At 29.5% G+C, this 14,558-nt stretch overlaps 3 protein-coding genes across 3 annotated transcripts; all 3 read left to right on the top strand.

The window, feature by feature from the left end:
• Nucleotides 1-177: 177 nt before the first annotated feature.
• MONOS_9355 (uncharacterized protein) lies at nucleotides 178-754 on the top strand (the record flags this gene model as incomplete). Its single annotated transcript, XM_067879848.1, has 4 exons — nucleotides 178-268; nucleotides 337-451; nucleotides 499-619; nucleotides 719-754. 4 exons carry the CDS (start codon nucleotides 178-180, stop codon nucleotides 752-754), a joined length of 363 nt encoding a protein of 120 aa, XP_067725480.1.
• A 3,216-nt stretch (nucleotides 755-3,970) lies between these two features.
• On the top strand, nucleotides 3,971-4,936 carry MONOS_9356 (uncharacterized protein; the record flags this gene model as incomplete). Its single annotated transcript, XM_067879849.1, has 1 exon — nucleotides 3,971-4,936. The coding sequence occupies one exon, from the start codon at nucleotides 3,971-3,973 to the stop codon at nucleotides 4,934-4,936; it is 966 nt and encodes a 321-aa protein (XP_067725481.1).
• Nucleotides 4,937-7,991: 3,055 nt separating this feature from the next.
• On the top strand, nucleotides 7,992-8,231 carry MONOS_9357 (uncharacterized protein; the record flags this gene model as incomplete). The annotated part of the gene is made up of 1 exon (XM_067879850.1): nucleotides 7,992-8,231. The coding sequence occupies one exon, from the start codon at nucleotides 7,992-7,994 to the stop codon at nucleotides 8,229-8,231; it is 240 nt and encodes a 79-aa protein (XP_067725482.1).
• Between the last annotated feature and the right edge of the window lie 6,327 nt (nucleotides 8,232-14,558).

Raw genomic sequence — 14,558 nt, forward strand, 5'->3', positions numbered from 1 at the left:
TTTCTTTCTTTCTTTTCATATTCGAATTTTGGAGAATGCGCTTATTGAAATTGCAAACAATTTTTGCTGAAAGTTTGATTTTTTTTTGCAGCCAAGAAATTTTTAATTAATTATTGATCGTTAAATTTTATTTTTTTGTTATTTGTTTTTGAATTACCGGAGAAGATATTGATAATTATGTTAACAGAAGATTCTAATTATCCATGTATTTTACAAGGATTGGTTTTACCTGGACTTCAAATTGGAAAAGGAAAAGGATTTGCCACAGGTTTTTGAGGAATAAAATTTTGCAATTCTTCAATTTTTAAGAATTGTTGAAATTATTTTGATTGAAAGCAAATATTGATCCTTTAACGAATGAGAAAGTAATTGCTTCAATTGGACACGGAGTTTATTGGGGAATTCTGTGGATATGCAAAGATAAGCTAACCTGTTCAAGTCATGAAACTGGGTATGGAATAACAATTATAAATGAAAATTTTACACATTTCTTTAAAGATTACGAACAGTGTTCAGTGTTGGGCTTTCCGTTGCGCATTCTGCACCAAGTATTGAAGCTCATATCATTGATCCAAGTTATTCTGGAGAAGATCTTTACAACAATTATATATACATATTGGTTCTTGGAAAGTTAAGGAATATGATGAAAATATCAAACGGTTTCCTTTTTTAAGAAATATTATCCGTTTTTCTCTTTATTTTTTTTTTTAACTTCCAGATTCAGAAGGATTTAAGCTTCTTGGAGAGCAGATAAAATCGGATGTTGCAAAAGCACAAGATTTAATTGACAAAAGTCCATTTAGGTCCATGAATTATTCAACATTTTGCAACAACTTTTTAATGAAAACCGAAAAATAATTAATATAACTTATCAAATTAAAATTATATTTTTGTACTTTTTTCGATGACTTAAAGAATAATTATATTTTGATGTTTAAACATTTGGGACGATATTTTTTGCATTATGAATTTTGTTCCACCAAATTATTTTTGATGTTTTGATCAATTTTCTTTTATTTTCTTCATATTTAAGCATGGGAATGTTTGTCTTTTTATAATATGACGGAGAAAAAGTTTGGAACAAAACAAAGTTTTATTCATAAAAGAAAATACTACGCACCATTTCAAATCAATTATTAGATAAACGAAAAATAAAAAGGTTCGCACTGAGCAGGATTTGAACCTACGCGGGATAAACCCAACAGATTTCAAGTCTGTCGCCTTAACCACTCGGCCATCAGTGTATGTTAACAAAAAATTAATTAATCAATTTTATAAAAAAACTTGTTTCTTATTTTTTCTTTGATTATTTTTTTATTGAAAACAATCATCAAAGGATATAGATATATCGAAAATAATCACTAACTTCTGTAAGAACGTTTTTTTGTGTTCAAACATATTTCGTCAAATTATCAAACGTTTTCAATGATATTTTATCAAAAAGCATGTAGGTTTTTTTTTTTTTTTTTTTAAATCTTTCCTTTTGTTGAATTTTCAAAAACAATTTATTCTTCAAAAATTTATCAATTTTCTGTTCCCACTTACGAAGCTTCACTCAAATGGAACCAATAACATTGTCAAGATTTATTTTTCATGAAAGCGAAATTTGGAAAGTGGGAATAGAAAATTGATGACATTATGCAATTTTTGTATATTTTGGAAATTAAACAAAAGGAAGTTTTCAAAGAAAAATTTGCCTTATCGTTAGTGTTAACAAAGGTGGACACTTTCAATATCTGTATTCAGTGAAATGATTTCAACTTCCTTTGATAGTTGCATTTCGATAATTAACCCAAATATATATTCTATGTAACCAAACTCACACACGAAAAAATTATTTATTACAAAAAAAAAAAAAAAAAAAAAAAAAAAAAAAAAGAAAAAAAAAGAAAAAAAAAAAAAAAAAAAAAATTCAATTTCGATAATTATTTCAGACAGTATTTTTTCTATTTCATGATGATGGATTACAGAGAATAATACGTTGTTATTCATTTGGCAACAAACAATCATTCTTTAATAAACATTTAATTAAAAAAAACAAAACGATTTTTTGAAGACTGTCAAAATATTTCATTGAAATGATCCTTTTGTCGAATATGAAGAATTCCATTCACTCAACAAAAATTGTTTAACTCAAAATTTCATACTGTAAAATGATTTCTTTTGAATTGAATATATGGGTAATTCTTTTTGAAAAGTCGCAAATGTTTAATTTTCAAATAAATCAAAAATTACATATTTTGCGAAATATTTTGTTAACAAATATCAAACTCAACTTTAATAGAATCTGTTTCTTGAAAATGCGATTTCAAACATTCTTGAGGAGATTTGTGAGCTGAAACAGAAATTTGAGCAATAAATGAAATTTTTGATATATTTGAAAATTGAACATTTGAGACTTTTAAAAAAGAATCACCCAATTAGAATTATTATTTTTCGATTTTGAATTATTTTTGATGTCCGACATACGAAAATGAAATAATGAACTCCATTTTGAAAGAAAAAAAACATTTTCAATTCTTTGAGAAACTTGGAGAATCTTATTTCTCCGAATTTCTCCGAAAAGAAAAATTAATTCTTTTTATGAAATTTCATTGAGTTTGATGAATAACTTAAACTATTTAAATAAGCACTCATTCACTGAAGTAATTATTTGATTAATTGTAAACCTGTGTGACGTGATGAAATTTTTGTCTTCACGTCCGTCAGTGAATTTAGGTCACGTCAGTGGCTTTTTTTTTTTTTTTTTTTTTATTTTTTTATTTTTTATTTTTTATTTTTTATTTTTTTCTATTAAGAAAAAAGATAACTTAATTATTAATAGTGAACATTTTTTATTTTTGAATAAAAAGTTTGCTTGAAATAATTTTTTGAATGGTGCAATTATTGATTTGATTTTTTTCCCATAAATCGATTTCAATTTAAAATTTAGAATGAGTTGCTTTTAATCAGAGATCCAACGCCTCATTTGCACAATAATGTTCATGATGTGTCACTCCACTACATTTTACATAACGATTGATGTATCTAGCACTTATACGGTTTAATATTATTTAAAACTCTCTGATTTTTCATTTTGTTGTTTTTTCTTTTTTCAATCAAATTTTCATATCTCTGCCCACTATTCTCAAGTATTTCATTTCTTAATTGCTTATTTTAGACAATCACTGAATGCCTCTTATGTTTGTATGTTTGTTAAATTTTATCAAAGAATATTTTAAAAGATTTCTCTTTTTCATCATTTCCTCCGCATCCTTTCCTGTCCCCACGCTCTTTCATCGATTCAACCTTCAATTTAGAACAAACAACTTCATTTTTCAGACATGCTCTTCATCAAATGCTGCTGTAGTGCATGTTAGAACCGAAACTCAAAGATAAACACCAGGATGATTGATTTTATTCGATTTAAACAGCCATCGCTTCGAATAGCGTGAATGGAATGATTCAAATGGAGGATCAAGTTGTGGTGGAGCACATAAAGTCAACTGCGCAAATGCAAATCTCTCAATCATTTCGTGTTCATTCGACAATTGTTACTGTACAGGAAATGGTGAAGGAAGAGCAATATTCTGTCGATATTTATTACAAATCAGCATTACAAAATCTAATTTTTCGAATTGTCAGGCGAGACATGGAGGTGCTGTAGAAATATGGACTCCTCAATCTAATTCCGTTTGGGCATTCTCTGAAAACAGAGTGGAAAATTGTTCAATAACAGATTGGTGTGGAACTAGATGGTATTTTCATGTGTATGATATGGCCTCGGCTTGTCAATTCCTGTTTTCCAAATGCAAGTGCATTTCAAATTCTGGTGGTGATGCTGCTGGTTCTTTAACATTTTATAATCCTCCAGGAAACAAACCAAACCATTTTTCTATCAATGAGTGTCAATTCATTAATAACAAATTAACTGCCTCTGCCAATTATGGAGGAGCTGCGATTTGCTTCCTTCCACCATATTCCTGGATGAATGAAATTCGATTCATCACTTTCTGCTTCTTTGATGGAAACACCGCAGCTAATGGCAGAGGAAATGATGTGTTCTTCAATGGTAATTCCATCACCCAATCTCCGTTTGAGAATTGTGGATCAACAACCCTATCGAAAAGAGTGTGGAATAATGGAACGGCTGAAAACGCTGAATATAATGGCTGGCTCCCACTCATTGCCCAGAACAAAATCGTTGCCAGCAATGGAACTGATGTCGACGTCTGTGGTAGACCCCAACAGACCCCATGTGCCACCATCGAGTATGCCCTCACTGGCTTCATTTCTCTCCTCCAAGACGCCTCTCTCACCCTCCTCACCTCAACATTTGTTCCCATTCAAACACTCACCTTCAGCGCTGTTGATACAAAAATCACTGGAAATGGCACAACTGCCACCACCATCGCCTCCAGTGGCATTCCTCAACCACAAAACTCACATTCACACTCATCACAATCAACGTCATCATTTTCATCATTTTCATCAACATCAACATCTTCTTCGCCAGATCCATCTGCCTCGTCTGCCCTCTTCCAACAGACCCAGGGCTCCCTCACAGTCTCTGCCCTCGCCATCGCTCACAACTCCTCAAATCAAATCACCCCCATCCTCTTCCACCTCTCCCAAAACTCCCCTTCCCTCAAACTCAACACAACCACCATCACCGGAACAACCCCATCTTCATCATCAATCAAAACCCCCCTCTTCTTCCTCACTGCTGGCTCCCTCGCCCTCAACCACACAGCAATCACCAGTCTCACCCTCAACAGCCAAAGCATCTTCCACCTCACCTCCCTCACCGCTCCCCTCACCCTCAACTCCTCCAGCATCACCCACATCACCTCCACAGCTTCCCCCGCCAGCTGTGTCCTCTCCTCTGCCACCTCCCCTGCCCTCTCCCTCTCCCTCGCCAACTGCACCATCACCAACATCAACTCAGAACAGTTGAGCCAACAGACTGCCACAGATGGCGGGTGCATCTCATTCGCCTCATCCCTCTGCCAACACATTTTCTGTGAGTGACACCAAATTCACTGAATGTGATATGAGCAAAGAAGAATCGAAGAATTAGAAAGAGAGAAAAGCGAATACTCAGAGATCGGAACATGTTGGTGGACATGAAAGGAAAACTCAAACGAAACCTGTTTCAAGCGGATCAAAGAGAATGACATTCTGCGGGGATGTTGCGAAAAAGAATGATACAAAAGATAATAATTTAGAAACAAAAAAAATTTGAATTAAGAGAAAAGATGAAAAAGAAGATGATTGAATAAACCAGATAACTGTTTCATTTCGCAAGCTTTCAATGATTTATAAGTTAATAAAAACAATGAAATATTATGTGTATATTTTTTAAATTTTCGAGATGAATTACAAAGTTTGTTTTTGAAAAAAAACAATAAAAAACAACTGGCTTTCAAAATATCTTCTGTATATTCCTCGGATTTGATGTGAGACATTGAAAAAAAATATTAAAATTTTGATGTGCATTTGCTAATAATTAGAAATAAATTTACTTAACAATGAATCCACTTTCAAAGCTATTAAGAAGTGTCAAACTTCTCAAAACATTTCATTCATTCGGACAACGATTCAGCCCTCATCTTCTGTTAAAAAAGAGAGAGAAAAAAGTTCTGCAAAGTTATAAAAGTCTTTTGTGCTTTTCACCATTCCATGCAAAATCTTTATCAAAAATTTCTGATCATCTTTCAATTCTTCCAGTAATGAATGATTCTTCCATTTCGCAATCGTTATTCTCGACGCAATTTGTTTCATGTTTATGATATCCAAAAAACTTTTTTCTATCACTCGTTTTCGAAGAAAAATTGTTCAGTCGTGATGTTCAGCAGGCGTTTCTGAAAAAATTACGCTCAATAATCAAGTGACGAAGATAAGGAAGGCAGGCGCTTCAAGTCGATCGAAGAAATTGATAAATACTTTTCAACGTTGTCGGCAAAGAAAGATGAATGAAAAAAAACGAAAATAACATTTTATTGAAAAGGAATTTGTTGAAGCCGAATCTTCCATATATTTGTGTGCGTAACAAAGATGAAGATAAACAATGAGGAGTTGGTTATCTGACTACTGGCTTTGGACATTTTAGTGAACTTTGTGAACTTGTTAATAAAAAAATAGTTTTATAAAATTTATCATTAAAAAAACAAGCCATTTTCTGACACTATTTCATTCTGGACAAATTGTTGAATTTTTTTGAGGTCAAGTTTTTTTTGTGTGTTCTCGCTGCACGTGTTCAATTTTGATTTGTTCAATAATTACTTGATAAAATAGTAAAAAAACTTCATCGCACCATTCCATTTCACCTTCAGCATGGCAAAATGCAACTTATTCACCAATTAGTATTTATTTCAATTTTTTGTCCAACATTGAAATGCTGACTTGCCCTGACGGTCATGACCGTCACCGACGATCTAAAATTCCTTTTTTGCCTATTCGTCAGTTTCCCATTGTAATTTTTTCATTGATTTAAAGTGATAAAAAAAGTTTTTTGATTTTATTGTATAAATAATAATTTTAAAAATGAAATTAAATGAATTATTTGATTTTTTTTGAGCTTTCACGAAAAATTAAAACTTTAATAAATCACTGACGAGAATATTTTTGTTGAGTCCGTCAGAATTGAAAATTTTCACGTCAATGGTCATTACGTCACTCAGGTTTAATTAATTGTTGAAATCCAACTTTCAAAAGATGCTAAAATTAATTTCTCTGTCCACAGTTATTGAAAATGTACACCATTATTAATAGAAACAATGTTTTTTATTAATCTCTATGATAAGTGACATTTCATAAAAATCATAATCACATTTAGTCTCAAAATGCCTGTGAAAAAAACCTATGTGATTGTATCCAATTTTGAAATTGTTAACATTAATTTTTGTTCATTCAAATAAAATTATGCGTTACATGTTCTTTTTCTGAAGAGGATGATAATTTTTGAAATCATGACATTTTTCGGTGTGTTGAATATCCAAAGATTTTCAGTCTTTATTCATATTATTTTCATCTACACCATTTATTATTCAAATTTGGTAAACTTATTATTCGAAATTGTTAAACTTATTATTCAAAATTGTTAAACTAATTATTCGATTTTGGTAAACTAATTATTCAAAGTTGTTAAACTAATTATTCAAAATTGTTAAACTTATTATTCGAAATTAATAAACTTCTTATTCAAAATTAATAAAAATGCAATATCTGAATATGTATTTGAGCAATATTCAAAAAACTTTTTTCCCTCAAATATTCGATTTTTTGAGAAAGTATTTCTGCAATTTTCGCAAATTAAGAAAATGTTATTTTTTCTTCAAAATAAATATTGAATCAAAATCTTTTCTCTGTAATTCAAAACAATAAATTTTGTTCGTTGTTGTTGATTGTATTGTTTGAGAACTTTTCAATATTAAAATATTTAATTTAAAAAATACACCAATAATAAAATTCGGAAAGAATTGATTATAACCAATAAATTATCATCATTTTTTGTAGAAAAGAACGAGAAACATTTATTTGTTTACGAGGAGATTGATATTGGTAAGCAACAAAGAAGATTTCAATTTTAAATAAAACACATAAAAGTGCATCATATAATTATGCTCAAAATCTTGAAAACAAATAATATAAAAATTCAAACTTCATATTAAAAAGCAACATATTATTTATTATTACGAAAACAAAAAATAAAATTTGAAATAACTCACATTATTTGAAACAAAGTTCATATTTTCGAGTGGGATATGATCGGAAATACGGGGATTAAAAAATTATCGAACAAATAGAAACTTCAGACTCAAATATAAATTTTTGAAATTTTAAGTTCAATTGAAAGATACTAAATAAAGTGAGTCATAGAGTTGTGTTTAAATTATATTAACACTTAAAAAAATAAACAAACCTAAAAGAAAAAAAAATACTACACAGTTGTAAATAATGAAAGCTTGAATGAAACAAATATGTAATTTGCCTTTGTAAAGAAAGTCGGCATGAAGTTAAATGGTGCAGAAGTAGAAGACTTGAAGATTGAAGGCGCAGAAGAAGAAGACTTGAAGATTGAAGGCGCAGAAGAAGAAGACTTGAAGATTGAAGGCGCAAAAGAAGAAGACTTGAAGATTGAAGGCGCAGAAGAAGAAGACTTGAAGATTGAAGGCGCAAAAGAAGAAGACTTGAAGATTGAAGGCGCAGAAGATAATGGCTTGAAATATGAAAAATATACAAACATCTGAATTTTGTAATATATGTGTGCATATTATTTGCACGTTTTTTGAAACACTTTTTTTTCAAATCAAATAGTTTGTGTGAAACAATTGAGAAAACATTTGAAAGCTAATTAGTATTTCAGTTGAAAAATAAATATATTGGATAAATATAAAGGAGTGTGAAAAAATGAAACCGAAAATTGGGGATATTTTATCAATTCATTAGATTTTTTGCTAAGCATCGCTGATCGTGAAAGTCTTCGTTTGAATATAGTTTATCAGTTTGATTTAAGCTCTGTGGAATAATAATTCCGTTGATCACATTCGCAACTGTTGCCCATGGGGTTTGTTATTTTTCTCAGTTGTTATCTTTTAACATTCCGTGCTGGACACAATTACGTAATGTGGAATGAGTGTGAGCTAGATTTTGCAATCGTCATTGTTTTAAGTTCCATTGTTCCAGATTGTTTTTGTTGAGGTCGTTGAGTCCGCTTTTCTAGAATGGAGATTGGGTGATATTGCTTCCGATGTGGAAAGGAATGAGATCTATATCATTCAAAACTGTGCAGCAATAAAAGATAAAATTAAAGTTGAAGAAATGTTCGCACATCATGAAAAATGTTCTTGTCCAACACAGTGTAGGACTACTGAATGAGAAAGGGACCACAAAGTTTATTCAAAAAAATACACAATAAAAAATTAAAACGACTCGGGTTTTATATATAGAGAGAAAAAAAGTGAGAAAACCAGTTAAAACGTTCACTATTGTTGTTATGCACTTTCACATCGGTAACAAAAATCAAAAATTTGTTTCGTTATTTGTCATATACACAAAGAAATAATCTTTTTCTATTCCTTCTGCACTTTAATGAAAATAATCATCTTCCTTTTGTCCGTTCTTTTGTTCACAAACAAGCATTCAATTGTGTGAAGTTGTTCAATGAAACAAAATATAAAATACAAAGACGTCTTCTATACAGAATTTATGAATTTGATAAGAATCTTTGATAAAAAATGAAAACAAAAGTGTTGATGTTTTAATCTTGTGGGGTGTTGATCACATCAAAATAAACAAACTTATTTTTTGCAAGGAAATAATCAATCATGTTTTTCGCTATTTTGAATACAAAACTGAGAAGAAGCGAAAATGAGTTGAATGCAGTTGTTGCAAACAAAGAGGCTTGTATCCGCCCTGCAACAATCCAAAATGATCATGTAACGAAAGTGATAGATTTGCATGAAGTTGATATTTTGCCGCTGTTGAAAAAAGGAAAGAGAGGGAGACCAAGGAAAATCCAAGAGAAGAACGTTGAAAATTCAAAGGAAGAAGAAAAAGAGGAAGAAACAGAAAGCAGTCTTTCAAAAAGGCCAAGGAAGCAGCATGTTCAGTTATCAAATAAAGAAAGAGATTTACTTCGAGAAGATTGGAAACAAGGTCTTCACGTAGATACAATTACAAAAAGGTATCATGTGTCGAGATCAACATTGCAAAATATAACACGAATCAAAGATCCACCTAAAAAAAGAGGAGGGTTTGTGTATAGTAAAATTACGAAGGAAGCTTCAAACGTACTAGTCAAGTGTATAAAAAGAAATCCAAGGATTTCTGCAAACGCTATGAGTAAAGAACTAAAGGAAATACTTGATATTTCCGTTCATCCTTCTTCAGTTTCAAGGCACCTCCGTTCAAAATCTATGACAGACCAAGGGTTTTCTATTTTCACTATGAAAAAATGCCATATTCAAGAAGAACAAAGAAATTCTGATCAAACAAAATTACGAAGAATTGAATATGTGATGAAATATAGAAAGCTGAAAACAACAGGGTAAATATTTGTGTTTTTGGATGAAAGCCCTTGGAGCTGTATTCGACAGCCAGAAAGGGGTCGAAGCCCGGTTGGTCAGAGGTTAGTTGATAGAAGAAGAATAATTTCTTCGGAAAACATTACCGCTATTACTGCAATTAGTGATCAATGGGGAGTTGTCTTTTCCTCTTTTGTTCTCGGAGCTGTGAATGCATTAACTTTCAGAGCGTTTCTTTTGGATCTTTTCGAAGAGATTCACGAAAAAACAGAGGAATCAGTAATGCTTATTATGGATAACGTAAAAATGCACCATGTTGAAGAAGTTATAGAAGATATTCACAAAACTCATCACAACATTCTATATACAGCTCCATGGTCATGTGAATTAAATCCCATTGAGTATGTGTTTAGTATTTGGAAAAGCAGAATACAAATAAACTCAGAATCTTCCTCAATTATTGAAGTGATAAATCAATTACAGAAATCGTTTGAATCCATCAACCGTTTAGAAGTTTCAAAGTGTGTTAATTTCGTTGAAAATCGCTTATTTCCTTTGGTTATGCTAAAGAAAGATTTGCAGTTGAAGCAATTTACAACAGAACTGAAAGAAAGTCAGCAGGAAGATTCGAAATCAACAGCTGTTGTTGTAAGAAGAAAAAGAAAGAGAGATTCTTTCATGCAAGATATAGAGTTCGAAGAAGATTCGGAAGATCCTGAAATGAAAGTCATCAAGCAAATTAGAAACACTGTTCGAATTACTGAAAAAGATGATGAAAGTGATGATACGGAAGAATCCAGAACTGAAAAAAACAAACAAAAAAGAGAATTAAATAACTTAGAATCAAATGATGAAAGCGATTGTTCAGAAAATTGCGAAAATAACATCCCATATTCTTCTTCGGCAAGTGCTTCTTCTTCATCCAAATAATTTTTTTTTTATTTTTGTCTATTTTCTTGTTTGTTCGTAAAATTTTTGCTTTTATTGAAAAAATCACCAAATTTTAATTTCATAAATAAATGAATTTATTTTGGTCATTTGAAAATATTCTATATTTTCTGATATCATAAGATATATCTGATCTATTCTTTTTATCCTTTAGAAAAAAATTTTTTTAGTTTGTATTTTTTTAATATAATTCGAAAGTTTAGCAATGAATTGTTTTGGTTTAAGAAAATTTGCTAATTTTTTTGACTGTTGAAAATTTTGCAAACAATTGAGTGAATTTTTTTTGTTTCATATACTTGGATTTTTATTCATAAGAAATTATCAGAAAAAAAAAAGAAAGAAAGAAAAGAAAAGAAAAATGAAATAAAAAAAAGAAAAAGAAAAAGAAAAAAAGAAGAAAGAAAATGAAAAAAGAAAAAGAAAAAGAAAAGAAAAGATTGTATTTTTGCAATGAGAACGTCATGTGTGAGTTCTTCATTTTGAAAACTTAAAAGAAATATTTTTTATATATTAAAGAAGGAAATAAATGTATTAAATGAATGACAGAAAAAGCCTAACAGAAAAAATATCAACTAATTTATCAAAAAGGAAGTTTATACACTTTGGACAAGCGCTGTTTAATAACAAATAGATATCAAATTAACTTCTGTTAAATAGCAATTTCATTTTTTATCAATTCTTTTTATCAGATCGTAAAATGTTCACAAGAAGACGTAATAAATATTATATTAATCCAAAAATATAATGTTTAAGTGGATTAACAGTCATCACTAACAAAAAAACAACATATAAAATTTTTATTGAAAAGTTCTCAAACAATACAATCAACAACAACGAACAAAATTTATTGTTTTGAATTACAGAGAAAAGATTTTGATTCAATATTTATTTTGAAGAAAAAATAACATTTTCTTAATTTGCGAAAATTGCAGAAATACTTTCTCAAAAAATCGAATATTTGAGGGAAAAAAGTTTTTTGAATATTGCTCAAATACATATTCAGATATTGCATTTTTATTAATTTTGAATAAGAAGTTTATTAATTTCGAATAATAAGTTTAACAATTTTGAATAATTAGTTTAACAACTTTGAATAATTAGTTTACCAAAATCGAATAATTAGTTTAACAATTTTGAATAATAAGTTTAACAATTTCGAATAATAAGTTTACCAAATTTGAATAATAAATGGTGTAAATGTCGAATGCATATGGGGGAAAATACGGACTTTCAAGCTTTTTTTGCGCAAGGCATTGAAAAATTACTTCACTTTTTTCTTTTTTTCACTTTCTCAGATTTCAAAATAAATTTGATTCTTTCATCCGAAAACATGCGTCTTTGAAATCAAAAGTGAAAGGTTTCCAACATTTCACAAATGTTAAAAAATGTACCCATTTTTATTGTGTTTTTTGATCTCATTAAGTCAATTAAATGTACATAATTTTTCAATGAAAATGAAGAAAATATTTTGCCCAAAATAAGAACGAAAAATCGTTTATTCATTGAAAAATGAACCCATAAATATATAAAGTGCGATAATATATAGTCACCACTATGATTTCATGCAATGGATAATGTATGAAAATTTTGCAAAATATACAGTTGCACAAAAAAATTTGATTAATAACGAATGTGATTATTCGATGTTATTGCATCCAGTGTTGACTGTGGAATATTAACCAAAGTTAGGTGAGACATAATTGTTGTGACTTTATCAAAGAGACATGTCACTTTTCAGAAATCATATATGCATATTCAAAACAAATATGCAAACAAAAAATTTCGATAGAAAGAATATGATTTCATAAATCATCGGACAAGCGTAAAAAAATACTTAATCATATTCTCACATCAGTGGATTATAAAAGGGTGATTTCTTTTGAAATTATAATTCTTTCGGTGTGTTGATATCTAAAAGGTTTGTTGCCAATGAAAAGACACTTCATTTTCAAATGACAAATTCATCACACCTTTTTAAAAGCCAATGTTTTTGTTGCAATACTGATATGGATGGAATAAATTAGTATTTTCACTTATCGGTATTCATTTATTGAAATTCAAGGGAATTTTTTGAACATCAAATTTTGAATAGAAAAACATGATTTGAAAAATAATCACTCATATTTTACAAAAATCCTCAAAAAAAGATTAAGGACAAAGTGAAAATTTTTTTTAAAAAAACTATATATGTGAAATTCAAATTTAATAAATATTCAAAAAAAAATTATAATGATTTGATGACAAAATTGATTAACAAATGCTCACAATGGACAATCCATTTCTTTGCACAGTGATGAACCAATTCCACAAATTTTCTTCTTTTTTAATGCACATTTCATCATTGAAATTGAGCTATCTTTTAAGATTTGATTTGTTTCAGCCATGAAAAATTGTTGATATTTTCCAAAAAAGGTGAATTGTTATTAATCTTATAATTTTCTTAACATTTTTTATGGAGTTTCAATTCTATATTGATAGTTTTAAAAAATAAATATATTGAGAACTTCGTGAAATAAATTGATAACATAGATTTTTGAATGGACTGTAACAATACACACAAATGAGCTTTTTTTTTCAGTTTTGAGAAATTCAATCATTTGTTCCATTCTTTTTTTGCTCTCATATCTCATTTCGTCTGACATTCCCATGGATAACAATTAAGAAAAAAAAATATTTGAGAAATATTAAAAGAAAAAATCGAGTGGAACAAAATTCATAAAACAAATAATTTCTTCACAAAGCCCAATTTTTGTTTATCACAATCATGATAAGTTTGACAATTTATTGCTTGGTAAATAAGGAAATAAGTAAAAGAAATCGATTTTTGCAAAAGATTTTATCTCTGGAAAGCAAATTGATGGTTTTTTTTGGAACTATCATCTCAGTCATTGGAAGCCAGCATTAATGTGATTGAGACGACTATGAATGAAATAATTGTGACACCTTGCTTATCAGTGGAAATTATCAGTATTGATAATGAGCGAAATCGCGCCTTTTACAAAATCGCGAAGACAATCATCCTTGAAATAAGCGAATCAGAAAGGGAAATGAAATCACATCAAATAAGCAAAATATCAAATGAAATATTTATTATGCACGCTTCTCCTTGTCTTTATTTCGACAAAGCATCATCTCATAATTCTATACTGCTTTTTTGGTATGAAAATGTTGAAAATCTATGGGAATGATCTGGATTGGATTGTAGATATGGGACAGATTTTTTTTCAATTATGAAAAATTCAATGATTTGTTCCAAATATTTTCTGAAATCGTAGAATTATAATTCAGAAATTATAGTGATATGTTGAATATAGAAATATAAATAATCAAGAAAAATCTTTGAAAGAACTGTGTGGAACAAAATTCATAAATCAAAAAATTTCGTCCCATATAGTTAGTGTTAATAATGGTGGACACTTTCAATAACTCTGGACAGTGGAATTATCTTAACAACCGTTGACAGTTGCTTTTTGACAATAAACCTGAATATTCCCTTATGGAATACAAACTCAAGTGAATTGTTAAAATGACTTATACAATGCAATGAAATTACATAAAAATTATTTTTTCTTTTCGGAGAAACTCGGATAACCTTATTTCTCT

Source organism: Monocercomonoides exilis (assembly GCF_001643675.1).
Source record: "Monocercomonoides exilis strain PA203 chromosome Unknown scaffold29-1213020, whole genome shotgun sequence".
Lineage (NCBI taxonomy): Eukaryota > Preaxostyla > Oxymonadida > Polymastigidae > Monocercomonoides > Monocercomonoides exilis.